This window comes from Scyliorhinus torazame, chromosome 3 (genome assembly GCF_047496885.1).
Source record: "Scyliorhinus torazame isolate Kashiwa2021f chromosome 3, sScyTor2.1, whole genome shotgun sequence".
Classification (NCBI taxonomy): Eukaryota; Metazoa; Chordata; class Chondrichthyes; order Carcharhiniformes; family Scyliorhinidae; genus Scyliorhinus; species Scyliorhinus torazame.
This window is the reverse complement of record NC_092709.1, coordinates 3,452,440-3,479,752: the sequence shown is the minus strand read 5'-3', so window position 1 is coordinate 3,479,752 and position 27,313 is coordinate 3,452,440. Positions and strand designations below refer to the sequence as shown.

The 27,313-nt window shown below is 45.2% G+C and overlaps 1 protein-coding gene across 3 annotated transcripts in view; it reads right to left on the bottom strand.

Annotated features, from left to right (window-relative positions):
* The window catches only part of LOC140408250 (ubiquitin-conjugating enzyme E2 D2-like), a 59,715-nt gene that overhangs the window by 22,394 nt on the left and 10,008 nt on the right, over positions 1–27,313 (bottom strand). For all 3 annotated transcript variants that reach the window (XM_072495204.1, XM_072495202.1, XM_072495203.1), the window contains exons 3-6: positions 24,696–24,727; positions 24,537–24,614; positions 21,657–21,762; positions 6,549–6,642 (exon numbers count right to left, since the gene is read on the bottom strand). In XM_072495204.1, coding sequence (XP_072351305.1) covers positions 6,549–6,642; positions 21,657–21,762; positions 24,537–24,614; positions 24,696–24,727 — 310 coding nt within the window. The remainder of the gene's footprint in view (positions 1–6,548; positions 6,643–21,656; positions 21,763–24,536; positions 24,615–24,695; positions 24,728–27,313) is intronic.

The following is a 27,313-nucleotide window of genomic DNA, read 5'->3' as shown; positions in this document are numbered from 1 at the left end:
GGGGGTGGAGACCTGGATAAATGACATGGCAGGGTTTATAAAGCTAGAGCGGATTAAGTTCGTTTCAAAGTACCTTTTAAGCATATTCACATGACACACTCGGTCAGTCTTCATTCTATCTGGTGTTTTTAACCACATAATTCACCTCACTTAATTTCCTTTCAATCTGATACGGTCCACAAAACCCAGCTTTTAAAGACTCACCTACCAGTAAAACTTTATCTCCACTGGTAAAACTACGAACATTGGATTTCTTGTCCGCTACCCGTTTCATCACATTTTGTGCAACTTTCAAATGTTGTCTAGCCCATTCACCTGCTCTATTTAATAGTTCCCTATAATTTGACACGTAATCCAATAGTGTAATTTCCGATTTCTCACCCACCAATTTTTCCTTAATCAATTTAAGTGGTCCTCTTACCTCATGACCAAAAATTAGTTCAAAAGGATTAAATTTGGTTGACGCATTAGATGCATCCCGAATTGCAAACAGTACAAATGGAATTCCTTTACCCCAATCCTCTGGATAATCTTGACAATAAGCCCTCAACATTGTCTTTAATGTCTGATGCCACCTTTTTAACGCTCCCTGCGATTCTGGATGGTACGCAGTTGATTTAACTTGTTTTATTCCTCAGCTATCCATAGCTTCTTTGAATAACTTTGAGGTAAAATTTGATCCTTGATCCGATTGAATTTCTGTGGGTAGTCCATATCTAGTAAAGAATTTAAGTAACTCCTCCACAATCTTTTTAGCTGTAATATTATGTACTAGAATGGCCTCTGGAAACCTAGTAGACACATCCATTATAGTCAAAAGATATTGATTGCCACATTTTGTTTTAGGAAGCGGTCCTACACAATCGATTAGGACACTTGTAAAAGGTTCCTCAAATGCTGGAATGGGTATTAAGGGCGCTGGTTTTATCACTGCTTGAGGTTTCCCTATCACTTGACATGTGTGACATGACTGACAAAATTTAACTACATCTTTATGTAGTCCAGGCCATTAAAAATGTTCTGGATTTTAGCTTGAGTTTTCCTTATCCCCAAATGACCTCCCACTGGTACCTCATGTGCCACTCGCAACACCTCCTTTCTATACCCTACCAGCAATACTACTTGATGAACTTCTGCCCACTTTTCATCCGCCTGCATATGTACAGGTCTCCATTTTCTCATCAAGACATCACATTTACGGTAATAACACTCTGGTATACGCTCAGATTCCTCTTCCGTATATGCTTTCTGATACATCTTTCTGTTGTAACTCCGCTAATTTTCCTGAACTAAAAATATCCGCCTCATCCTCCACCTGTTCTTGTTCTTTTTCAACCATCTGATCAAAAATTGTTTCGGATAATTGCACTTCAACTTCATCTTCACTCTTTGATTTCTCCTCGTCTTAACCTGTGACTTTGCCACCTTGTTACTACACAATCCGGAAAAATCCCAGGATATTCGTTCTCCAACACTTCAGTTGTCTGATTTTCCACTGGCTTATCAACCACAGTAGGCATCACTCCCTCCTGCAATCCAGCTATATCATTACCCAAGATAAACTGTATTCCTGGACAAGATAGTTTCTCTATTACTCCTGCTACCACTTCACTGGACTTTCCAACCTTACCTTATATAATGGAACGCTACTCCTCTCACCCTGAATTCCACATATTACCACCTTCTGGCAACATTCTTCCCAAACTACATAATTCCTTATCTGTTAACATTAAAGATTGACTAGCTCCTGTATCTCTTAAAATTGTGACTTCTTTACCTGCTCCACCTGATACACACGAGTAAACTTTACCCACACAAGTAAATTCTTTAAAGACATCTGGCACCTTCTTATCAATTACTTCTTGAACAGGCTGTACAATCGTTTGCACCTCCTTCGCTTCCCTGGGGCTTTCCTTTCCCACTCTAACAAACCCCACTGTCTTATCCTATTTTACCACATCAGCCTTCCCAGTGCTTTTCTTCAACCACCAACACTGTGACTTTACATGGCCTAGTTTATTACAGTGAAAACATTTGAAACTTTTCATTTCAATTCCATCCTCCTGGATTTCTTTTTTAATCTGAGATACACTCTATTATCTCCCATTAGATCACCTTTACCTTTACCACTTGAGTATTTCTCATGTCCCCAGTTTCTATCCCTCACCGGCTGAAACTGATGTCAGAAACCAAGCCTTGATTCATGAACTAATTCCTAATCATCTGTCATTTCTGCTGCTAATTTCGCAGTATTAACCCTCTGCTCTTCCACAGGAGTTCTCACTACATCAGGAATTGAATTTTTAAACTCCTCCGAAAGTATAATTTCTCTCAGAGCTTCATATGTTTGGTCTATTTTCAAAGCCCTTATCCACCTAACAAAATTACTCTGTTGAGCCTTTCAAACTACATGTATGACCAAATTATTTCCTTAAATATCTAAACCTTTATCTGTAAGCTTCAGGCACTAGCTCATATGCACCTAAGATGGATTTTTTCACCTCCTCATACATTCCAGATACCTCCTCCGGTAGTGATGCAAACACTTCACTAGCTCTACCTACCAGCTTTGTTTGAATCAGTAATACCCACATGTCCTGTGGCTATTTCATTTGTTTAGCTACCTTCTCAAATGAAATGAAAAAGGCTTCTACCTCCTTCTCGGCAAACCTTGGACATATTTAAATAGATCCCCACCACGTCTTCGACTATGATGCTCTGTCTCACTATCCTCATAAATCTCATCCAACTGTGTTTCCCTTTGCGTCTGCCAATTTTAACTGATTTTCATGTTTCATAGCAATTTTATGAAGTTCAAACTCGCTCTCTTTTTCCCTTTCCTCTCTATCTTTTTCTTTGTTTCTTTCTTCTCTCTCCCTTTTTTTTTCCTCTCAAACTCTTTCTTTGTTACTTTCTTCTCTCTCCTTTTCCTTTTCTCTCATTGAATATTCAAGCTGCTTTAATTCTCTTTCATGTTCAAATTGCTTAATCTGCAACTGGAGCTTTGCCATATCTAATGAGTCAGAATGTATCTCAGGCAAATTTAAATGCTCAGCTAGCACGATAAGTACCTCATCTTTTTGCATTTTGCCAGGCAATGTTAACTGCAATGCTTTTGCCAAATCTAACAATCTGCTTTTAGTCTCTGTCCGTAGGGTACTGCGTGTTACCGTGTCCACCCCCAAAAACTTCTGAGCCTCTGAAAGAGCCATTGTCCACAATACACTCCCCACTTAATCTAAAATACCACACCTGAAAAGCAACCACAATGTGCTCACCCCTCACTGTCTTTAAGTTTGTTAAGCTAATCCAATCGATAGACTTTTATCCCCCTCGAGCCTCCAATTGTTATGGGTCTGGGTGTACAGAACCCCAAAGTGTTTCATGGAGTTCAACCGACCCACAACTTCTAATAGATTGTGTGGGAAGCACACAGCGTACTCTCCAGGTGTGATACAGCAGAACTGGACAAGTGGTTTTTAAAACAAAACAATGTTTATTCTATGAACTCGAGTTAACCTTTTAAAAACAAACATTCAATATCTTAACACCTATTACTTCAAAGATAACCTCAAAAGACTACAACACTAAATAATCCTTCAAACTGTTCCTTTAAAACATCCAAAAGTCTTCAAACCGTCAAAAAAATAGGAGCACATTAGGTTACATTCAATATATTTATAGTCTTTGGATTGCAGAAATCAACAGACCAGCTCGGTGTTTCTTCCTGCAGCTCACAGCAAAAACACACAGACACTCCCAGGTGCGTTCTCAAACTGAAACTCAAAAAAGCATGAGTGAGCTCAGCTCCCCCCACCCTCTGACATCACTTCAGTAATATGATCAGCTCCATTTCTTAAAGTACATTGCTTAAACATCCATTTCTTAAAGGTACTCTCACATGACACTATAGTGAAGGGAATCTGCTGTCCTTCCTGTACCTAGCCTCATTGACGCCTATAGTGATGGGAAATCTGCTGTCCTTACTATACCTAGCCTCACTGTGACCCCAGACCCATAGCAATGGGGTTGAGGTCATGTCAAATTCTTAAATCACATTTATCGTTAATAATTATCACAAGAATTGCCTGCATTTTAAAAAAATCCCAAAAAACGATACCTTCAACGATTTTAAATTTGCATCAGACAAAACTGGATTAACAGACTTAAAGCTTGGGCAAGTTTTAACAATGAATCCAATTCAACATAATATACTCCATCCAGTTAACACCATTAGGTTCCAGTTTCAACTGCAGATGCGTTAAATCAACCGAGGAGGGCACAGTGGTTAGCACTGCTGTCTCACAGCTCCAGAGTCCCGGGTTCAATTCTTGTCTTGGGGAACTGTGTGTGGAGTTTGCACTTCCTCCCTGTGTCTGCGTGGGTTTCTTCCGGGTGCTCCGGTTTCCTCCCACAGTCCGAAGATGCACAGGTTAGGTGGATTGGCCATGATACAATTGCACCTTAGTGTCCAGGGATGTACAAGTTAGGTGGGGTTACGGGGATAAGGTGGGGGAATGGGCCTAGATAGGGTGCTCTTTCAGAGGGTCGATGCAGACCCACTTGAGCCAAAGCCACCTTCTGCACTGTAGAGATTTTATGAATTCTATTCAACAGAAAATCAAAGCTAAGCATCCCAGTGTCAGAACCATATTACATATTTTTAAAAGTGCTTAATGTTTTCCAAAGCATACAGCTCTAACCAAGAACACTAACCAGATTCAATGTAGAAAATCATTGGTTAGCACCACCTGTCCTTTGATTCAGCCCAGTATTGAAAGGATCTGTGTTGACCTCAGTTAATCTCCAAGCCATGCAATCTCCTACAAGAGAAGGGGTGGTCCTGGTCTTAATTTTAGGTAACAAAGCTGGGAAAGTGATTGAAGTATCAGTGGGGAGCATTTTGTAGACTGTGATCATAACTCAGTTAGATTCAAACTGATTATGGAAAAGGACACGGGTGGGCCTGAGATCAAAGTTCTAAACTGGGGGAGGGCCGATTTGAATAAGATCAGATGCGATTTGGCCAGAGTGGACTTGGAGCAGGAACATTTAGGTAAATCTGTGACAGAACAGTGTGACACATTCAAGGAGGAAATAGAGAGAATACAGGGCCAACATGTTCCAATGAAGAAAAAGGGTGGGACCAATAAATTCAGTGAACCCTGGGTATCGAGGACATGCAGCATTGGATAAGGAGAAAAAGGGAGGCCTAGGGCAGATATCGAGGGCTCAAAACAAAAGCACAAGAAGTGTATATGTGGAATCCATAAATAACATTTTCTTAGCGAATGATGTGGATCTGCAGAGACAGAATGATGGATGTAGCACGGTAGCACAGTGGCTTCACAGCTCCAGGGTCCAAAGTTCGATTCCCGGCTTGGGCCAGTGTGTGTGGAGTCTGCACGTTCTCCCAGTGTGTGCGTGGATTTCCTCCATGTGCTTCAGTTTCCTCCCACAGTCCAAAGACGTGCAGGTTAGGTGGATTGGCCATTCTAAATTGCCATTAGTGTCCAAAAAGGGTAGGTGGGGTTACGGGGATAAATAATAATAATCGCTTGTCACAAGTAGGCTTCAATGAAGTTACTGTGAAAAGCCTCTAGTCGCCACATTCCGGCGCTTGTTCAGGGAGGCCGGTACGGGAACTGAACAACCCATCTGCCTTGGTCTGCTTTAAAAAACAGCTATTTAGCCTGGTGTTGGGGATGCTCTTCTCACCTACAGTATAACAAACACACACTGCACAACTGAGTGCGAAATGCTATGGAACTCAACTGAACAGGGTCTCCTGGAGCCTTGCCAGGTTTCAATATTTCACTGGAAGATTGTCCCTGAATAACGTGGTCTTTTGAAGTTTGCTTCCAATGGCAGTCTTAACAAACATTTACTGATTCCAGCCAGCACTTGCAGTGGAAAAATAAATATCTTCTTGAATAGCGGAGGTGGCTCAAGGGGCCGAGAGATTTACTCCTGCTCTTAATTCATTTGTTTACAAACCCATGACCTACTTGGAGGCAGGGGAAAGAGAATGAATAGGCTGGTTGAGGAAGAGTGGTTTTGGAAAGGTTGCACAATTAGCAAAAGATTGTATTTGAACACAATGAACAATGGAACAGGCTCACTAAAAACAGCTGCAAGCTGAACATACCAGGTGAATAGTTATTATGCAACCTAACTACAACTGAACATTTCTAAGAACCAAATTAAGGCATCATGACATGACACAAATTTTTATTGCATTTCAAGTCATGTTAAGTAGACTGTTGAGAATATATTTTCCTCCTATTGCAAATTAGATTCTGTACTTATAACAGTACTCCAATGCAGCCTGCTGCACCGAAGTGATGTCCCACTGTAACTCAGTTCATGTTTCTAGCGACTACCATTAAAATATTACTGCTTTTAATATCTTTGTGAAGTTTTACCATTCAAAGCATTGAATTTTATACAAAATAGCCATTTGACACTGCATAAAGTGGAATCAGAAGACTGCACATTTAAAATGTTCAAGTTTGACATTGAACAATGTTCCTTTTAAGGATACTCACTTTTCCCTATCTGTTTTGTAGATACGTGCAATCTCTGGCACTAGTGGGTCATCAGGGTTTGGATCACATAACAGTGAACAAATGGACAATAGAACTGCAAAAGAAATAATAAGCAATTCAGCTTTATTCTATTATCAGCAAGCTTTTCGTCTCTCGTGAAACATTTATACATTTGCAGTTTATTCTCGATTTAAGTCATCTTACTCGGAATATGAAACAAAGCTAGCTGTACAAGTTGTATAATATTCAAGTCAATATTTCTTCTTCAGAATGCTCTTCCAGCCTTCAGTGTAAATTAGGTATGAATTTGTCATAACCAGACACGGGGGAGAACGCGCCGACTCCGCACAGTGACCCAAGCCAGGAGTCGAACATGGGACCCTGGCGATGTGAAGCAACACTGCTAACCACTGTGCCACCATGCCGCCCAAGAAAGCATACTGGAAATTTGAAATCAAAGTTGAAATAGAAACCGGGCGGCATGGTAACAGTGGTTAGCACTGCTGCCTCAGTGCCAGGGACATAAGAACATAACTAGGAAGAGTAGACCATCTGGTCCCTCGCGCCTGCTCCTCCATCCAATAAGATAGTGTCTGAAGTTTTTGTGGACTCAGCTCCACTTACCCGCCCACTCACCATAACCCTTAATTCCTTTACTGTTCAAAAATGTATCTATCTTTGCCTTAAAAATATGCTTCTAGGTAGCCTCAACTGCTTCACTGGGGAAGGGAATTCCACAGCTTTACGACCCTTTGGATGAAGAAGTTTCTCCTCAACTCAGTCCTAAATCTGTTCCCCCTTACTTTGAGATTATGCCCCTAATTCTAGTTTCACCTGCCAGTGGAAACAACCTCTCTGCTTCTATCTTAACCATTCCCTTCATAATTTTATACGTTTCTGTAAGATCCCTCTTATTCTTCTAAATTCCAATTAGTATAGTCCCAGTCTCCTCAAACCATTTCTCTCAACTCCGGAATCAACCTAATGAATCTCTTCTGCCTCCAGTGTCACACATTAAGTAAGGAGACCAAAACTGTAAACAGTACTCCAGGTGTAGCCTCACCAGCACCCTATACAGCTGCAACATAACCACCCTGCTTTTAAACACCATCCCTCGCAATGAGGAACAAAATTCCATTTGCCTTCCTTAATTACCTGCTGCATCTGCAAATCAACTTTTTGTCATTCATGCACAAGGACACCCAGGTCGCTGCAACTTTTTCCATTTCAATAATTGTCCATTTTACTGTTATTCCTACCAAATGGATGACCTCACAATTACCAACATTGTACTCCATCTGCCAGACCCTTGCCCACTCACTTAAACTACCTATTATCCCTCTGCAGACTTTCAGTGCCGTCTGCACACTTTACCACTCATCATAGTGTCATCCGCGAACTTTGACACATTGCCCTTGGATCCAGGTTCAATTTCAGCCTTGGGTGACGCTCTGCGTAGATTTCTTCCGGATGCTCCGGTTTCCTCCCACAATCCAAAGGTTTACAGGTTAGGTGCATTGGGCATGATAGTGTCCACGGATGTGGGGCCACGGGGATAGGGTGGGGGAGTAGGCCTAGGGAGGGTGCTCTTTCGGAGTGTCAGTGCAGACTCGATGGGCTGAATGGTCTCCTTCTGCACTCAAGGAATTCTATGGATATTCCGTCAAATAATGATGCCCCAATCCACTTACTGTATTGCCCAATGTCCCTTGGAAGGTTTTTACTTCCAAAGTAATTATACACAGCTCAGAACAGATTCCAAATCTCACTATCAAGTGTTCATCGTGTGGTTTGCTCAATTACAGGATATCCTAGAATGAATTGTGTTGTGCCAACAGTTGACATGAGATTCAGCTATTTATTTTTACAGCAGAAACGAACCTCAACCAACTGGAAGTTCACAGCCAAGATAACTTCTACCTCCTAGATAACCAAATATGTTTCCATGATAGGGTTTCCAAAAATGTCAAATGCAATAAAACTGCACTTGGGTTTGATTCGCATCGAGAAGCTTACAGGTATGATCATTCCCAGCCCAATGGAACTTTGTACCAGCAGGTTTCACTTAAAATAAGGTATGAATGAGTCTTCTACACATTACCCATCTCATACGTGTTGCCCGTGTTCCTCACACTGTTTTTGTGCTTCCATATTTAAGACACAATTCATTAAAAAATATATTTTTTGAAACTGCCGCTTGAGGTCTGTGTTGAGATGAATGACCTCATCCCAATGCGGTGCTTCAATTTACTGTGGCACATCTAGACTTCATTGTAGATGTCTAGAGAAGAAAGTCACGGTTACCAACAGTTGAAATTACTGCTAACCTAACGTGAAGGGAGAACTGTGCAAGTTACTAAGAGCCAGGAGCAACTTTAGAATTCTCTCCTGTTCAGGGACCCGAGTTAAAATCCCACCACAGCAATGGTGGAATTTAAATGGCTAGTTTCAGTAATAGTAACCAAGAAACAATTGTCTATGGTTGTAAAAACCTATCTGGTTTACTGATGTCTTTAGAGGAGGAAATCTGCCGTCTTTACCTAGTCTGGCCTAGAGGTGACTCCACACCCATAGCATTGTAGATGACTCAAACACCCTCCGAAATGGCTTAGCAAACCGCTCAGTTGAATCAAAACGTCATGAAGTCGTCATGCCGCTCCTCTGGCCTGGGTATTCTGCTGCGGGGAGGCAACTTCACCATCTCCGACGTTAAGGTGGTGGTGGGCGGGCGCATCCTCGTAGCAGACGTGAAATACAAAAACACCCCTCTCAGACTTATTAATGTGTACGCCCCGGCCGTAAAAAGTGAGCGGCTGGCAGTCCTTCAGCAACTCCCACTGCTGTTGGCCACCTCCAAGCCGGTCATCCTGGGTGGTGACTTCAACTGCATCATCGATGCGGCTGGACGATCCAGCAGAGCCGACAGCAAACTAGACACTACGTCCAGACTCCTGATGGAAACGGTAAAAGACGCCAAGCTGCTCGACGTCAGCAGCAACCCTGCAGACGGAGCGCAGCGTAGATACACATGGTCACGGTCAGACGGGTCCGTCCGCTCCAGGATAGACTTCTTTTTTGTGTCCCGAGCTTTCACGGTCAGGTCCACCGACGTAACGCCGGTGTTCTTCTCTGACCACTGCCTCCTACTGGCCGACTGCCACCTGCAGGAAGACCAGGGGGTAGGCAGGGGGACATGGAAGCTAAATGTAAAACTGCTGACCCCTGAGAACCTTGAGGAACTCAGGAGGGATTACAAAGGTTGGAGAACCGTGAAACCCCTCTTTGACGCCCCACATCTCTGGTGGGAAGCAATCAAGGGGAATATCAAGAGGTTTTTCATCCTCAAGGGCGTTCAAAAGGTGAGAGAGAGACGAGGGGTCATGTCCAGGCTCCAGAAAAGTATGCAGAATTTGCTCCAGCTGCAGTCGATGGGGGTGGATGTCAAGGAGGATCTCCAAGAGGTGAAGAGCCAGCAAGCCTCGCTCTACACCTCGGAGGCCTCCAAGGTTATCTTCCGTTCCAGAGTCCGCTACGTGGAGCAGGACGAAAAGTGCTCACGCTTCTTCTTCCAAAAGGTACACAGAGAGACCTCTGTGATCAGCAGCCTGAAGGAAGAAGATGGCTCTGTAAAGTCATCGCAGTCTGACATCCTGAGGATCAGCCAATCCTTTTATGCCGGACTGTATGACCTGAAGCCAACAGATAGCACTGTTTCCCAGACCTTCCTGTCGACTATCACGGAGGTCATAGGCGACAGCGAGCTGGAAAACCTGGACAAACCACTAACTCTGGACGAGTTGACAAAGGCCGCCAAGTCCTTCGAGACGAGTAAAACTCCCGGAAGCGATGGCTTACCGGTTGAGTTGTATTCGGCTCTGTGGGACTGGATGGGCCCAGACCTGCTGGAAGTGTACGAGAGTATGCTTCTGGAAGGCAGCATGTCAGAGTCCATGAGGAAAGGCATCATCACCCTCATCTACAAGCAGAAGGGGGAAAAGGGAAGAAATTCGAAATTGGCGACCCATTTCACTGTTGAATGTGGATTACAAAATTCTAGCCAAGGTCATCGCTAATCAGGTCAGGTCTGCTCTGGAGTCGGTGATCCACCCTGACCAAACCTGTGCTGTACCCGGCAGGAAGATCTCTGATAGCCTCGCGCTACTCAGGGATACGATCGCCTACGTGCAGGACAGGAGGGTGGACACCTGCCTCATCAGCCTTGACCAGGAGAAGGCTTTTGACAGAATATCGCACACCTACATGATGGATGTGCTCTCCAAAATGGGGTTTGGGGAGGAAATTCACAATTGGATCAAACTGCTCTACACAAACATCTATAGCGCAGTCTCAATCAATGGGTGGGAATCAGAAAAGATCCAGATCAAATCTGGAGTCAGGCAGGGCTGCCCTCTCTCCTCGGCCCTGTTTGTGTGCTGCATAGAACCTTTTGCCGAGTCCACCAGGAAGGGTCCGGGTATAAGGGGAGTGACGATCCCAGGCAGTGGAGGCATGCAAGTCAAGGCCTCCCTGTACATGGACGATGTTGCCGTCTTCTGCTCGGATCCTGCGTCTGTGCGCAGGCTCTTGACCACCTGCGACCAGTTTGAACTGGCCTCGGGAGCCAAGGTAAACCGTGGCAAGAGCGAGGCCATGTTCTTTGGAAACTGGGCCGACCGGTCCTTTGTCCCCTTCACTGTCAGGTCAGATTACCTGAAGGTGCTGGGGATATGGTTCGGAGCTGCTGGGGCGTGCACCAAAACCTGGGAGGAGCGCTTAGCAAAAGCAAGGCAGAAACTGGGCTGGTGGGAGCAACGCTCCCTCTCCATTGCGGGCAAAACCCTGGTCATCAGGTGTGAGGTACTCTCGGTGCTACTGCACGTGGCGAAGGTCTGGCCCATAACCCGACCCTACGCCGCAGCAGTCACCCGAGCCATCTTCAAATTCATCTGGAGATCCAAGATGGACCGTGTCCGAAGGGACACCATGTACAAACCTCTGGAGAAGGGAGGGCGGAATGTACCCAACGCCTCCCTCATCCTGTTGGCCACCTTTGTGTCCAGCTGCATCAAGCTGTGCGTGGACCCCCAGTATGCAAACACCAAGTGTCACTACATACTGAGGTTCTACCTGTCCCCGGTGTTACGAAGGATGGGCCTGGCCTCATTGCCGCGGAACCCTCCAAGTAGTTGGACCGTGCCGTACCACCTGTCCTTCGTGGAAAAGTTTTTGAAGAAAAACACCTTTGACCACAAGGCAATGAAGCAGTGGTCAGCACTTAATGTCCTCGAGGCCCTCAAGGAAAAGGAGACCGTGGAGGACGTTGGATGGTTCCCTGAGCAGACTGCCAGAGTCATCTGGCAGAACGCCTCATCACCAGAGCTTTCAAACAAGCACCAAGACCTAGCTTGGCTGGTGGTGACAAGGGCCCTCCCTGTCAGATTCTTCATGCACAGCCGAAGGCTCTGCGCCAATGTACGCTGCCCTCGGAGTGGCTGTGGGGGAAATGAGACGGTCACACACCTCTTTGTGGAATGTGCCTTTGCAAAGAAGGTCTGGAGAGAGATGCAGTGGTATTTGTCAAGGTTCATCCCGAACAGATCTGTGACACAGGACTCTGTGCTCTACAGACTGTTTCCAGGGACACACACCGAGACAAATATCAACTGCTGCTGGAAGGTCATCAACTCGGTGAAAGACGCTCTTTGGTCTGCCCGAAACTTGCTGATCTTCCAGTGCAAAGAATTGCCCTCGACCGAGTGTTGCAGACTGGCACATTCCAAGGTCCAGGACTACGTGCTGAGGGACGCACTCAAGCTTGGGGCAGATGCCGCCAAGGCGCAATGGGGAAAGACCACTGTGTAAGGTCTTTCCAGCAAAGGTACACCGAGGGGCGGGTAACAGTGTAAACCCCCCTCGGTCTGGGCAACCAACACTCCAATGTATAAAACAAACATGACAATGTAAATATTTAAGAAGGAATTGTAATGTAAAGAGTGATATGTGAATAATAATATCAAAATTGAATGGAAGAAAGTCAAGGCAATGTGTAACTCTGCCGGAAATGTACAGTCAAGACAATTTGAAATGTTTCTGTAATGCTTATGATAAATTTTATGAATAAAGTATATTTTTTTGAAGAAAAAAAAGTAATGAAGTCGAAAAAAAGCAATGAAACCAGAGAGGCCATCTGGCATCGACCAAGGCACCAGAAAGGACAACAGCACACCCAAACCAGTCAACTCTGCCGTGTCCCGAGTAACATCTGGGGGCTTGTGCCAAAATTGGGAGAGCTATCTCACAGATTAGTCAAGCAAAAGCCTAATGCCACATGACTTCACGGGGTTCATGTTGAGGACTCCAGGGCAAATCCCCCCTGACTGCATACCAGTGTCACTGCCACCTCTGATGGGACGGTGGTATCTATGATTCCATGAGTACTACATCAAAGCTGTTGCTTGACTAGTCCATTGGTCTCCCATTTATGACAGGTGGAATTTCTTAGAATTCTCTTCCCAAGCGAGCAGTCGAGGTTGATTCATTGAATATGATCAGAGCTGATCATTTTTTAAAAATAAACATTTTATTGAGGTATTTTTGGTATAGTAACAACAAAATAAACAATATACATGAAACCATAAACATAGTGCATACCTCTCTTACAGGTCCCACCCTTATTAACCCCCTACTCTAATCTAAACTACTCCCCTCCACCCCCCACCCCCCCCCCCCCCCCCCCCCCCGTCTGCTGACAATTAATTTCCCACAAAGAAGTCGACGAACGTTTGCCACCTCCAGGTGAACCCTAACAGTGACCCTCTCAAGGCGAACTTGATTTTCTCCAAACAGAGAAAGCTAGCCATGTCCGATAGCCAGGTCTCCGACTTCGGGGGCTTTGAGTCCCTCCATGCTAATGGTACCCGTCTCCGGGCTACCAGGGAAGCAAAGGCCAGAATGTCTGCCACTTTCTCCTCCTTGATTCCCGGGTCTTCGGATACCCCAAAAATCGCCACCTCTGGACTCAGCGCCACCCTTGTTTTTAACACCGTGAACATGACATCCGCAAACCCCTGCCAAAATCCCCTAAGCTTTGGACATGTCCAAAACATTTTGCGCACCTGTCCTCTACCCCAAAGAATCTGCTCATCCGGGCCACTGTTATGTGAGCCCGGTGAACAACCTTAAATTGTATCAGGCTGAGTCTGGCCCATGTTGCGGACTTGTTGACTCGACTCAACACGTCTGCCCATACACCATCCTTTATCTCGCCTCCCAGCTTATCCTCCCACTTGCGCTTCAGCTCCTCGGACTGCGTCTCCTCCAACCCCATAAGCTCCTTATAAATGTCCGAGGCGCTCCCTTCTCCTACCCACTCTCTGAAACTACCCTGTCCCGAATCCCCGTTAGCGGTAGGAGCAGGAAGGTTGACGAAGGAAGTCCCGCACCTGCAGATACCTGAATTTGTTTCCCCTCGCCGACCCAAACGTTTCATAGATTCATAGAATTTACAGTGCAGAAGGAGGCCATTTGGCCCATCGAGTCTGCACCGGCTCTTGGAAAGAGCACCCTACCCAAGATCAACACCTCCACCCCATCCCCATAACCCAGTAACCCCACCCCACACTAAAGGCAATTTTGGACACTAAGGGCAATTTTGGACACTGAGGGCAATTTTTCATGGCCAATCCACCTAACCTGCACATCTTTGGAATGTGGGAGGAAACCGGAGCACCCGGAGGAAACCCACGCACACACGGGGAGGATGTGCAGACTCCGCACAGACAGTGACCCAAGCCGGAATCGAACCTGGGACCCTGGAGCTGTGAAGCAATTGTGCTATCCACAATGCTACCATGCTGCCCACTTTCCTCCAACGCCGTTATACTCGGAAAGCTCCCCTCTATGAACATACCCCCCAACCTCTCAATCCCCGCTCTCCGCCATAACCGGAACCACCCGTCCATACTCCCCTGGACAAACCGGTGATTATCACAGATTGGGGCCCAGACCGATGCTCCCACTGCTCCCACATGCTGCCTCCACTGGCCCCAAACTCTCAGGGCTGCTACCACCACTGGACTGGTGGAGTACCGTGCCGGCAGGAACGGCAGAGGCGCCGTTATCAACGCCCCAAACTGATGACCTTACATGAAGCCGCCTCCATACGCACCCATGCCGACCCCTCCCCCACCACCCACTTACTGATCATGGCAATATTAGCCGCCCAATAATAGTTGCTAAAATTTGGCAGCGCCTGCTCGCCCTCTCCCCGACTCCGCTCAAGCATTACCTTCCTTACTCGCGGGATCTTGCCCGCCCAGACGAAGTCCGTGATCACTCTGTTGACCCGCGTAAAAAAGGACCGCGGAATAAAGATGGGTAGACATGAAATACAAATAGGAATTTTGGGAGGACCGTCATCTTCACCGTTTGCACCCTCCCAGCCAGAGACAACGGAAGCGAGTCCCATCTCCGAATATCGTCCTTCATTTGGTCCACCAGCCGGGCCAGATTCAATTTCTGCAGCCGGTCCCATTCCCGCACCACCTGGATGCCTAAGTACGTACAGCTTCCCTCCACTAACCTAAACGGCAGCTCTCCCAGTCGTCTCTCCTGTCCCCTCGCCTGGACCACAAACATCTCACTCTTTCCAATATTAAGCTTATACCCCGAAATCCGGCCAAATTTCCCTGGAGTCCTCATGATTTCTTCCATCCCCTCTATTGGGTCCGAAACGTATAGAAGCAGGTCACCCGCATAGAGCAAAACCCTGTGCTCCACACTCATTCCCCCCCCCCCCCCCCCCCCGAACAGTCCTCTCCAGCCCCTCGAGGCGCTCAGAGCAATTGCCAACGGCTCCAAAGCCAGCGCAAACAACAGTGGGGAGAGGGGGCATCCCTGTCTCGTCCCCCGGTGCAGTCTAAAATAGTCCGATGTTGTCCTATTCGTCCGTACACTTGCCACAGGAGCCTGATGCAGTAACCTGACCCAGTCAATAAAGCCGTGCCGGAATCCGAACCGTCCCAGTATCTCCCACAGATAGTCCCGTTCTACCTGATCAAAAGCCTTTTCTGCATTCATTGCGATCACTACCTCCACTTCCCTACCTTTCGGGGTCATCATGTTCACATTTAACAGCCTTCTTACATTGGCCACCAACTGCCTGCCTTTAACAAACCCCGCCTGGTCCTCCCCAATAACGTCCAGAAGACAATCCTCGATCCTGGAGAACAAGATTTTGGCCAGCAACGTGGCATGTACATTTAACAGGGAGATCGGCGAAACTTCTGGTGACGGCCGGCGGGAGGCAGCCGCACATTGGAGGGCTCCCGTTCAGAACGGCATTTTCGGGGAGTAACGCCCGGTCCTAGGGCCAGCGACGGCAGTAAAAGTCGGGAGATAGCGCAAGGGGAAGATGTCAAAAAACACCAAAAAAAATGGCCGGGAAAAAAGCGGCTGAATGTCCGTTGGAGGGGAAAGGTCACCGTGGGGTCAACAAAGATGAAGAAGGCTGGAGCACCAGGGGAGGCCGCAGTGCTTACGGCTGAAGAACTAACTAAGGTGATGGCTGCGGAATTCCAAAAGCAGTTGGCGCAGATTGAGAAATGTATGGAGACGGTGAGGAAGGAGATGAGGGAGGTTTTGAATGTGCTGGTGGAGGAGGCGGTTTCCCCGGTGAGGACGGAGGTGGCGCAGTGGCGGAGGTGCGAGAGCAAGGGGAGGCGCTGAAGGAAGTGGAGGAGACGGTATTGCAGCACGGTGATCAACTTGCCTCGATGGGGAAGGAGATGCGGAAGGTGATGGTCACGAACAAGAATCTGCGAGGAAAAATGGAAGATCTGGAAAACAGATCCAGGCGACAGAATTTGAGGGTCGTGGATCTGCCCGAAGGAGTTGAAGGACCGAAGCCGACTGAGTATTTTGCCACGATGCTGGCAAAACTACTGGGGGAGGGGGAGGACCCCTCCCAATATGAACTGGATCGGGCTCATCGGTCGTGGAGGCCTGTACCAAAGGCAAGTGAGCCGGCAAGGGCAGTGACTCTGTGCTTCCGTAGGTACAGTGTGAAGGAGAAGGTCCTGAGCTGGGCCAAGCAGAAGCGGGTGGTGCAGTGGGCTGGAGCTGGTATACGTGTATACCAGGACTTTACGGTGGAGCTGGCGAGGAGGCGGGCTGCCTTCAACCAGGTGAAGAGGGCACTGTACATTGGCAAGGTGCAGCGTGGCATTGTATATCCAGTGAAGCTGAGGGTGACTTACAAGCTATGGGACTTTTATTTTGGAACGGCAGAAGCAGCGGAGGAGTTTGCGAAAGCAGAAGGACTGTGGCAGAACTGACAAATTGAGGAATGGTCATGTGCCGATGTAACCTCATGACTGTATTTTCTTCTTTTTTTTTGTATCACTGCGCGCGGGGGTAGAGGCAAAAGGAGCCAATGTTGCATATATTTGGACAAGGGAAGGGACGGGACTTTCATTCGAAAGGAGGGCTCTTTGGGGTGTAGGTGGCTATGCGGGGTTTGTGTGCTAAAAGGGGATCTTTGGGCTTTCCTAGGGCCGGGCAAGTGGGAAAGGGACCTGGGCGGGGGCCTCCACGCTGGCCGGTTTAAGCTGGCCAGTGAACGGGAGTGAGGTGGGGGGAGGGGCTGCGGCCATCGGAGCCTGGCAGAACAGGGTCCGAGTGGTCTAGCCGGGGTGGAAAGTTGGGGGGAGGGAACCGAGGTTGGGAGGTGTTTTACAAGAGGCAGTGGACGGGAGGAGCTGGAGACTTGGGGGGGGGGGGGGCGCGTTACAACTGTGGGGTATCATGCACGGTACTCTCTTAGAGGCTGGATGGCGTTGGTTGGGGGGGGGGGGGGGGTGGAGAGCCGTGTAGATTAAGGGTGACTACAGGTAATCCCTGATTCCTTTTTGTCATTTGTTTATGTAAACATGAGGGTTGAGGTTTGGGGGTTGGTGGGCGGATGGGATCGTTGTTATTATGGGGATTGACATATCTTGTTGATTATTGTTTATTGTTGATGGGTGTAAATGTGGGAGAAAATGTGAAAAAGGAGAATAAAACAATTTTTTTTTTTTTTTTAAAAACAGGGAGATCGGCCTGTAGGACCCACACAGCTCCGGGTTCTTGTACAGCTTAAGAATCAGCTAAATCGTTGCTTGTGACATCGTCGGGGGCAACACCGCTCTTTCCCTTGCCTCATTGAACATCCTCAACAACACCGGCCCCAATATCCCAGAGTACATTTTATAAAACTCCATTGGGTACCCGTCTGGACCCGGGGAATTACCCGCCTGCATGGCCTTCAAGCCCTCCACTATCTCTTCCAGCCCAATTGGGGCCCCCAGCCCTTCTACCCGCTCCCCATCCACCTTTGGGAAATTCATGCTACAGGTCAAGCTGTAGATCAGAGCCCTGGCTTTAGATAATCAACAAGCCCATTAAAAATTGTGACATATCAAACTGACAGGAAGCAGAGGCACCAAATATCCAAATTTTTAGAATCATTAAAAAATGTGATGCTTCCATATTTGATATTTGGGTAATTGGAAACATTTTTTTGGGGGTATTCTAAATTATTTATTTAAAGGGGCAATTTAACGTGCCCAATCCACCAACCCTGCACATCTTTTTGGGTTGTGGGGGCGAAACCCACGCAGATTGAATGTGCAAACTCCACACGGACATTGGCCCAGAGCCGGGATCGAACCTGGGACCTCAGCGCCGTAGGCAGCAGTGCTAACCACTGCAACACCATGCTGCCCCCGAATAGGAGATTTTCACAGTAACTTCATTGCAGCCTACTTGTGACACTAATAAAGATTAGTATTAATTAAACTTCCTGATATTTACACCTTACATGGGAGTTGTTCAATCATTTTTGTGTTTGTTTAAATTTACTTATCTGTGGTGGCTGCAGTTGTTGTGGATGTCAGGGCTGCCAATCAGTCAGCTGAGAGAGAATGAGTGTACTAAATTTGCCTAGGTTATAATAAATTTGACTATGATTAGGTGCAAACAATGTGTTATACATCACAGAATTTACAGTGCAGGAGGCCATTCGGCCTATCGAGTCTGCACCGGTGCTTGGAAAGAGTACCCTACTGAAGGCCAAACCTCCACCCTATCCCTGTAACCCAGTAACCCCACCTGACCTTTTTTTGGACACGAAGGGCAATTTAGCATGGCCAATCCACCTAACCTGCACATCTTTGTCTGTGCGAGGAAACCCAGACACGGGGAGAACGTGCAGACTCCGCACAGACCCAAGCCGGGAACCAGATCCCTGGTGCTGTAAAGAACAGTGCTAACCACAGTGCTACCATGCTGCATGGTGTTACAGAAGTGTGCAACAGCACAAAAAAAACACAATTAGAACAAAAAAACAAAACTTGATAACGGGCATTTACTTGCAAAATATTCTAAGCCACTTTACAAAAACCTCCAACACCATTTCCAGTTTGTGTAAATATTCTGGAATAATCTGAAGAAATCTGAAGATTATTACAAAGGAAGCCAATAATTTGATCCCATAAATTGGTTGACGGTTGTGATGATTTAAAATTGAATCTCAACAATTTTCTGCCTTTTTCTGGGTTTGGTTTTCAACAAGTTACTGTCCCTTTTATTTGGCTTAGTTTAACGATAGTAGCATGATATAGTAGCACTATCTTCCGTATGCTGCACCCGACGTCTATGTTTATGTATTTACATTGTGCATTTATAGCATGTTCTATGTTTTCATGTATGGAGCGAACTGCCTGGACTGTTCACAGATCAATACTTTTCACTATACTATACACATGACAATAAATCTAAATCTAAATAAACTTTTACAAAGCAGCTAAAAATTACTCTATTTCACCACAATTTACAAAGTTTTCATCCAGCTTCTTGCAAGAGAATGCTTCTTAATCATTTTAATATTAACTCAGGGAACTGTTCTGTTGATAAAGTTTAGTCGACAATAAGCAACATCACCAAAAGTAATGTATAAAGTTTTGAAGACCAAAGGAAAGCCGATCAGAAACTGTAACTCAAACTATCCTCACCCACTACCAAAATAACAATCCAGATTGCATACTTCCACCAAATAGCTAAATAAAATTGGAACACAGCAGTGGACACAAGGAAGTACAAAGGACAGTGCAGCACAGGAACAGGCCCCCCCTCGCCCCTCCAAGCTTGTGACAATCATTTTTTTAAAATTTAAATTTAGAATACCGAATTCTATTTTTTCCAATTAGGCAAGTTAGCCTGGCCAATTGTCCTACTCTGCACATCTTTTTGGATTGTGGGGGTGAGACCCATGCAGACACGGGGAGAATGTGCAAACTCCACACGGACAGTGACCAGAGCCGGGATCAAACCCGGGTCCTCGGCGCCGTGTGACAGCAGTGCTAACCACCGTGCCACCTACTCCTGCGTCGACCAAAATGCATGTCTAAACTAAAGCTTTCTGCACTTCCGGGGTCTGTATTCCTCTATTCCAATCCAATCCATGTACTCTTCAAGATGCCTTTTAAACATCGCCATCATATCTGCTTCCACCACGTCGCAGCAGTGCGTTCCAGGCACTCGCCACCCTAGGTGTAAAAAGAGCCTTATGCCTTCTTGACTACCTCGTCCGTCTGCGGTGCCACTTTGTGATCTGTGGACCTGCACGCCCAGTCTTCTGCCTGTCAATACTCCCAAGGGTTCTGCCATTTACTGTGTAATTCCCATTGTATAATTAGACCTTCCAAAATGCATTTCCTCACATTTGTCCGGATTAAACTCCATCTGCCATTTCTCCACCCAAGTCGCCAATCGATCTATATCCTGCTGTATCCTTTGACAATCATAGATTTCATAGAATTTACAGTGCAGGAGGCCATTCGGCCCATCGAGTCTGCACCTGCTCTCGGAAAGAGCACCCTACCCAAGCCCACACCTCCACCCTATCCCCATAACCCAGTAACCACACCCAACACTAAGGGCAGTTTTGGACACCAAGGGCAATTTAGCATGGCCAATCCACCTAATCTGCACATCTTTGGACTGTGGGAGGAAACTGGAGCTTCGGAGGAAACCCACGCACACACAGGGAGAACGTGCAGACTCCGCACAGCCAGTGACCCAAGCCAGGAATCGAACCTGGGACCCTGGAGCTGTGAAGCAATTGTGCTATCCACTGTTACCGTGCTGTCTCTTCACTATCTGCCAATCCCTTGTGTCGTCCATAAACTTACTAATCAGACCAGCTACATTTTCCTCCAAATAATTTTTATCTACGATAAACAACAAAGGTCCCAGCACTGATCCGTGCGGAACATCACTCATCACAGCCTTCCATTAAGAAAAGCACCCTACCATTGCTACCCTCTGTCTTCTATGACTGAGCCAGTTCTGTATCCAACTTGCCAACTGACCTCTAATCCCGTGTGACTTCAGCTTCTGTACCAGTCTGCCAGGAGGGACCTTGTCAAAGGCTTTACTGAAGTCCACGTAGACAACATCCACTGCCCTTCCTTTAATCATCTTCATCACTTCCTCAAAAAACTTGATTAATTTAGTGAGACACAATCTCCCCTTCACAAAACCATGTTGCCTATCACTAACAAGTCCATTTGTTTCCAAATGTGAGTAAATCCTGTCCCTAAGAATCTTCTTCAATAAATTCCCTACCATAGAACGCAAGGCTCACTGGCCTATAATTTCCTGGAATATCTCTGCTACCCTTCTTAAACAAAGGAACAATAAGTAATGCAACAACTGCTACTGTACTACGCAATAAAATATACTCAAGTTAGTTTTGTATTAATCAGAAACCATAGCTGTTTCATTTATGAAGAGTCCTCCAGACTCAAAATATTAGTTCTGTACTCTCTCCACAGATGCTCTCACCACTTTTTCCAGAATTTTAACTCACTTCCTCCATTAACCATTACTTTGTTTTCACAACTAGAAATTAGCAGGCAATGCTTAAAAAGTGCAGGTGATGACCAGGTCAAATGCTGCTGGATCACCTTTATACTTTCAACCATCAGGACTAATTAAAGCAACTTGCTTAGCCCGGAAAGTGCTGTATTATAGATTGCATCCTTCAAAAAAAGAAGAGTTTCACTGTACCTTTAGAAATAGTTAATGCAGGGGACCACTGTGATCTTAGAATATCAAGACAGATGCTGCCATTACTGTTAATATTTGGATGATAAATTCTCGTAGTAAACGCAACCTGCAACAAAAAAGAACATTAGTCAATTTGCACCAACATCACACAAACACAGACAGACAATCAATGCAAACACTTTGATGTAAATGTGAAAATTTAGAGGGTTCATTAACTAATGTCAAACACCATCCAGAATCAAAAAAAAAATCTTGGTTGTCTCCAGATTAGTGTTTACGGTGCCAGAACCCACAAATATGTCACAACTGATAGTGTTAAAGAAAGTTAGTTCTGAAATTGGGGGCAATCTAAGGTATTGAAAAAGGAAAAAAACTAAACTAGTGAATCCTGCATTAACTGACAATTAACTAAGGTTGATTCCTGGCACAGAGGGAAGAACAGTAAACATGTTGCAGCTAAAACTACAGATGGTCTCCAGGTCTCAGCCAACTCATTGAACCAATTGTGTACAACTAGGATCAAAACCATTTTAAATCTCAGGATACAAGTCTAAGAACCTCTCAAGTTCCACGCTATTTGGAGTCAAACAGACCAAATTACTGGAATCTTCAGCCATTGAATTCACTCCAGGTGCAAGTCTCTGCATATCACTTCATTCACTGATCTGATCAAGGGGTTTCCAGTCAGCACTTTCCAATTTTCCTGCCACAGAGACGTTCTCTAGAAGGGTCACATTGAGTTGAAACATAAACTCTGTTTCTCTCTCCACAGATGCTGCCACACTTGCTGGGTTTATCTGGCATTTTCTGTTTATAGTTCAGATTTCCAGCATCCACAATATTTTGCTTTTATTTGCCTCTACTCCACTATATGGTGCACAATCAAAATAATATTAAAATTTGGTAATATGCAAAGTAATCCAAAATTGCAGGTAAAATGCAAAGTAATCCAAAATCCACCATAACCGTTATTAAAGAGCAAGTCAGTTTACAGTCAAACATAGCTCCCCTCCAGATCCCAGGCTACTAGAAGATTCACATAAAGGCTTTACAGTAGCACAGTGGTTAGCATTGTTGCTTCACAGCTTCAGGGTCCCTGGTTCGATTCCCCGCTGGGTCACTGTCTGTGCGGAGTTTGCACTTCTCCCCGTGTCTGCGTGGGTTTCCTCCGAGTGCTCCGGTTTCCTCCCACAGTCCAAAGATGTGCAGATTAGGTGGATTGGCCATGCTAAATTGCCTTTAGTGTCCAGAAAGGTTTGGTGGGGTTCCTGGGGTAGGGTGGAGGTGTGGATTCAAGTAGGATGCTCTTCCCACAGGCCGGTGCAGACTCGATGGGCCGAATGGCCTCCTTCTGCACTGTACATTATATGATTCTCCAAACCACTTCATCATTACCCCTTAACTAACCTGACTAGAGATTAGTCAATTAGCTCATTGTTTGTGGGTAATTGGTCAATAGGTTTTCCTATATTAAAACAGTGACTGCTCTTCTGAAGCACATTATTGACTGTGAAATTCTTTGGTACAACTTGGAAGGCATGAAGTTTGTTCTATCTTTAAACAAGGGTAGAATTGATAAGCATCTATAGCCAGAAATAAAAATGATAGCCTGGTTGTGGGTAACTTTATAAAACACTTTCTGATATTGCAGTATCTAAACTGTAGCCCAGATAATCTATCTGATTGGTCTGTTACACTAGGTACTGCCAAGGAGAAAATAATCTGAAATAAAGTCAAAATGGTCCCATAATTAACCTGCTAAACTAAAGACAATATTCACTGTAGCATTAGGACATGTCCATTGGTAAAACTTGTACTAGTTAGGTGAACACACTCAGTTGACAGCTTAGGTGTTGCAATTCTTGGTTAGAAAGCACAGGAACTGCTCCCATAGTAAACCAACAACTCCTACGAGAAAGGCAGCATCAGTGGGCAGAATCTTGTTCAGCTGTGATGCCTTCCATTGGCAAACAGCTAATAGTCACCTGCCAATTTCACAACAACCTATTGATGGACCATGAACAACTATGAAAGTGCAGACTAAAAATAATCAATACCGCTGGAAAGTAGGTGAACAAATAAATTGCTTCAAATCTAAAAAGCAATGCCTAAATGATTAACTTCTTGTTTTTAGCATATATGAGAAAGGATGCATCACATGAAGATCATGATAACCAACAAATGAGTGCAAAATAATGTGCATTCATGTCACCGGTAAATCATTAATCTTGAAAGTTAATTCTATAACTCAAGTGTTTTCCTAAAGAGTAGAGCACACAACAGGAGACAATTTCCTTCAGGAACTCAGATGTATACCAGTGACAATCGGGAGGTGGAGTACTGTTTTGTTTTTAAAATTTGTTCAAGGGACGTGCTGTGCCAGCATTTATTGCCCATCCCTAATTGCCCTCGAGGGGCAGTTGAGTCAACCACATTGCTATGGGTCTGAAGTCACATGTAGGCCAGGCCAGACAAGGACGGCAGATTTCCTTCCTGGGTTTTTATAACCATCGACAATGGTTTCATGGTAATCCTTACTTTTAATTCCAGAATTCCTTTTACTGAATTCAAATCACCATCTGAAGTGGCCCCCTGAGTCCCCAGAGCATTACACTGGGTCTTTGGTTTACTCGTCCAGTGACAATACCACTATGCTACTTTCTCCCCAACTACAGCCTAGTTACAAGAAACACACATTATTAATTTCTAAGCATCTACATTGGAAAATTTAAGATGTAGATCAGCATTGATGCCCCCGACTGCACCTTCCCTCCTTGTTATCCCTCCTTACTCCAATGCCTGGCTTTAAATACTGAATTTTGTCGGACTAGTCATATTTTAAGCAACAAAATAATGCTGGATGTCAGCAGTTATACTTGCCTTGGGTGGTTTGAAAGGGTAGTCTGTAGGAAAATGAATTGTCAAGAAAAAGACTCCACCCTGATATGGACTGTCATTCTGTTGAGAGAGAAATAAAAATTAATTTTACAATCCCTTAATAATAAGTACTTGCGTATCAAACTTTGAACAAATACTTACAGGTCCCATGATTGTGGCTTGCCAGTGAAACACTAAGAAGAAAGAAATACTGGCAATTAGTATAAAGTACAAATCAGTTTGGACTGTTGCATGCTCCATTAGCCAATATAGAGAGGTGAAGGAAAACAACCAATTGGTTTGTCCAGTTGTATCCTACATTCAATATTTAAAGACAGGGATGGAAAATTGCACACCACACATTACTGAAACATGCAATAGTGTGAAATATTTATAATAGGTTTATAATAACTTGAGTCATTACACATTCTCCAAATGGTGGGTCGGCATGTCCCAAAAGGGATCATCTTTCCTAGCCACCCAGCCAGAACAGTATCAAATATTTTAAACAGTCAATGTCTAGAGTACGTTCCAATTTAGATTGAGGAACCCACGTAGAATTTACGACTGAGACACTAAAACGAGTCACACTTGAAAGCCCAACCTTGCAAAGTCACACCAACAAACAGATTATCAGTCTGCACTCCCAAAGACAGATCAAACTGGACAGTCAGAATCATGTAACTGCACCACAAATACAGAAAGCAGAGATGTGCTTGGACTAAATCTACAAAAGATAAGACTTCCTAGCATCTATTTTCAACTGTTCCAAAGATAACATTGGTTAGGCAACAGGAGCATTGCATCCAGTTCTGATCATCACATAGGAAGGATGTGAGGGGGCGGCACAGTGGTTAGCACTGTTGTCTCACGGCGCCGAGGACCCAGGTGCGATCCTGGCCCTGGGTCACGGTCGGTGTGGAGTTTGCACATTCTCCCCGTGTCTGCGTGGGTTTCGCCCCCACAACCCAAATATGTGCAGGGTAGGTGGATTGGCCACGCTAAATTGCCCCTTAATTGGGTACTCTTTTTAAAAAAAAGGATAGACATGAGGGTCCTTGGGGATGCAGAGGAGATTTACCAGAATGGTTCCAGGGATGAGGGATTTTAACTACAAAGTTGAGCCGGAGGAGCTGGGGTTGTTCTTGCGACAAATGAGGCTATGGGGAGATTTGATAGTGTACAAGATTCACAGGTTTAGAAAAGGTAGACAATAAAAAGCTGTTTTGGGCATGAGAGGAAGAACATTTTTGTTTTGCACTGTGAGAGGTAATGACCAGGGATTGACTGCCTATGAGGTTGTCAAAGTAGAGATGATTAATAATTTCAAAAGGAAATTGCATGAACATTTGAAGGAAATAAATTTGCAGGACTACACGGATAGTGCAGAGCAATGGAACTGGCAGCACTCTACTGAGTGCTGGCGTTGAGTGAATGGGCAAAATGACCTCCTTCTGTGGCACAGAGACTTTCTCAAAACTGGCGACTTGGGAATGAGTCCATGCCGGATTTCAGATTTAGTTGGTTTTTGGAGTCGGGCAGGGTGTGTTATACAGCACCCAGCCAAACAAGTCAGTAAGTTATCTTACTCATTTGTTAAGAATTAAAATTCATGCATGGCACAACTCCAGTTTTCAGAGCCAGATTTGAGACACTACCTATATTATGACTATATGAATAGAAATTATACTGGTGATACTGATCATAGGTTTCATTTCCACATTCCATGAACTCCACAAAGAGGGAGCCATCAACTAAAGGGGGAAGAAATAAAACTAGACACTATCACAAAGATCCTCGTCATAACTACATCATGTAACTCTGGATTGGAGGCACTTTAGCTTTAAACCAGAGAGGCAACTATTCCTCTCCCGAGTGCCATTAAAATAGCACCAAGGATCACTGTTAGAAATTGAAGGCAGGCAAGAGAAAGGATTCGAAAGAGGAGCAGGATTCGAAAGAGGAGCTGAAGTACATTTACAGAACGAGGAAAAACATACATGTTCACAGCTTTATTTGTTTGATTCCAAAAAAAAACCCTAAATTAAGTGAGAACCTAGATGTGGGATTCAGTGACGTCACACAAGTCACTTGGGCCGCAATACCAGGTTGCTGATTTTCCTGTGCCAATGTATTAGGACAATATCTATCCAGTGTGCAAACTGTTCAAGGCCGCAGCAAGTTAAAGCTTCTCCAGTTTTGATCCATGCTTTTCCCACTGTAAAAATAGAACAATGTGATCTTTCCCCAAAGATACGTTCTATTGTTATCCTGTCTTTGTGCTGAATATACATCACATTAAAGACAGTTTTCTGAATTAGTAACTACACTCTATTCTTTTCTTTAATAAATTTAGAGTGCCCAATTCATTTTTTTCCAATTAACGGGCAATTTAGCGGGGTCAATCCACCTAACCTGCACATCTTAGGGTTGTGGGGGCGAAACCCACGCAGACACGGGTAGAATGTGCAAACTCCACATGGACAGTGACCCAGAGCCGGATCGAATCTGGAACTCAGCGCCGTGAGGCAGCAATGCTAACCACTGCGCCACCGTGCTGCCCTCTACACTCTATTCTGACATAGAAAGAGGAGGTCCCCACTGTACAATTTAGGAATAGAATTACAGAGGGAACGGTTTCTAACAAAAGATGTGGGGCTCGTTCTCCGCCGGCGTGATGCTTTGTTTTGCCGGCAGCTCAGGGGTTTCCTGATGGCGTGGGGCTGTTCCACAATGGGAAACCCCATTAAAAAAAATATATATATCTTTTATTAGGGTAT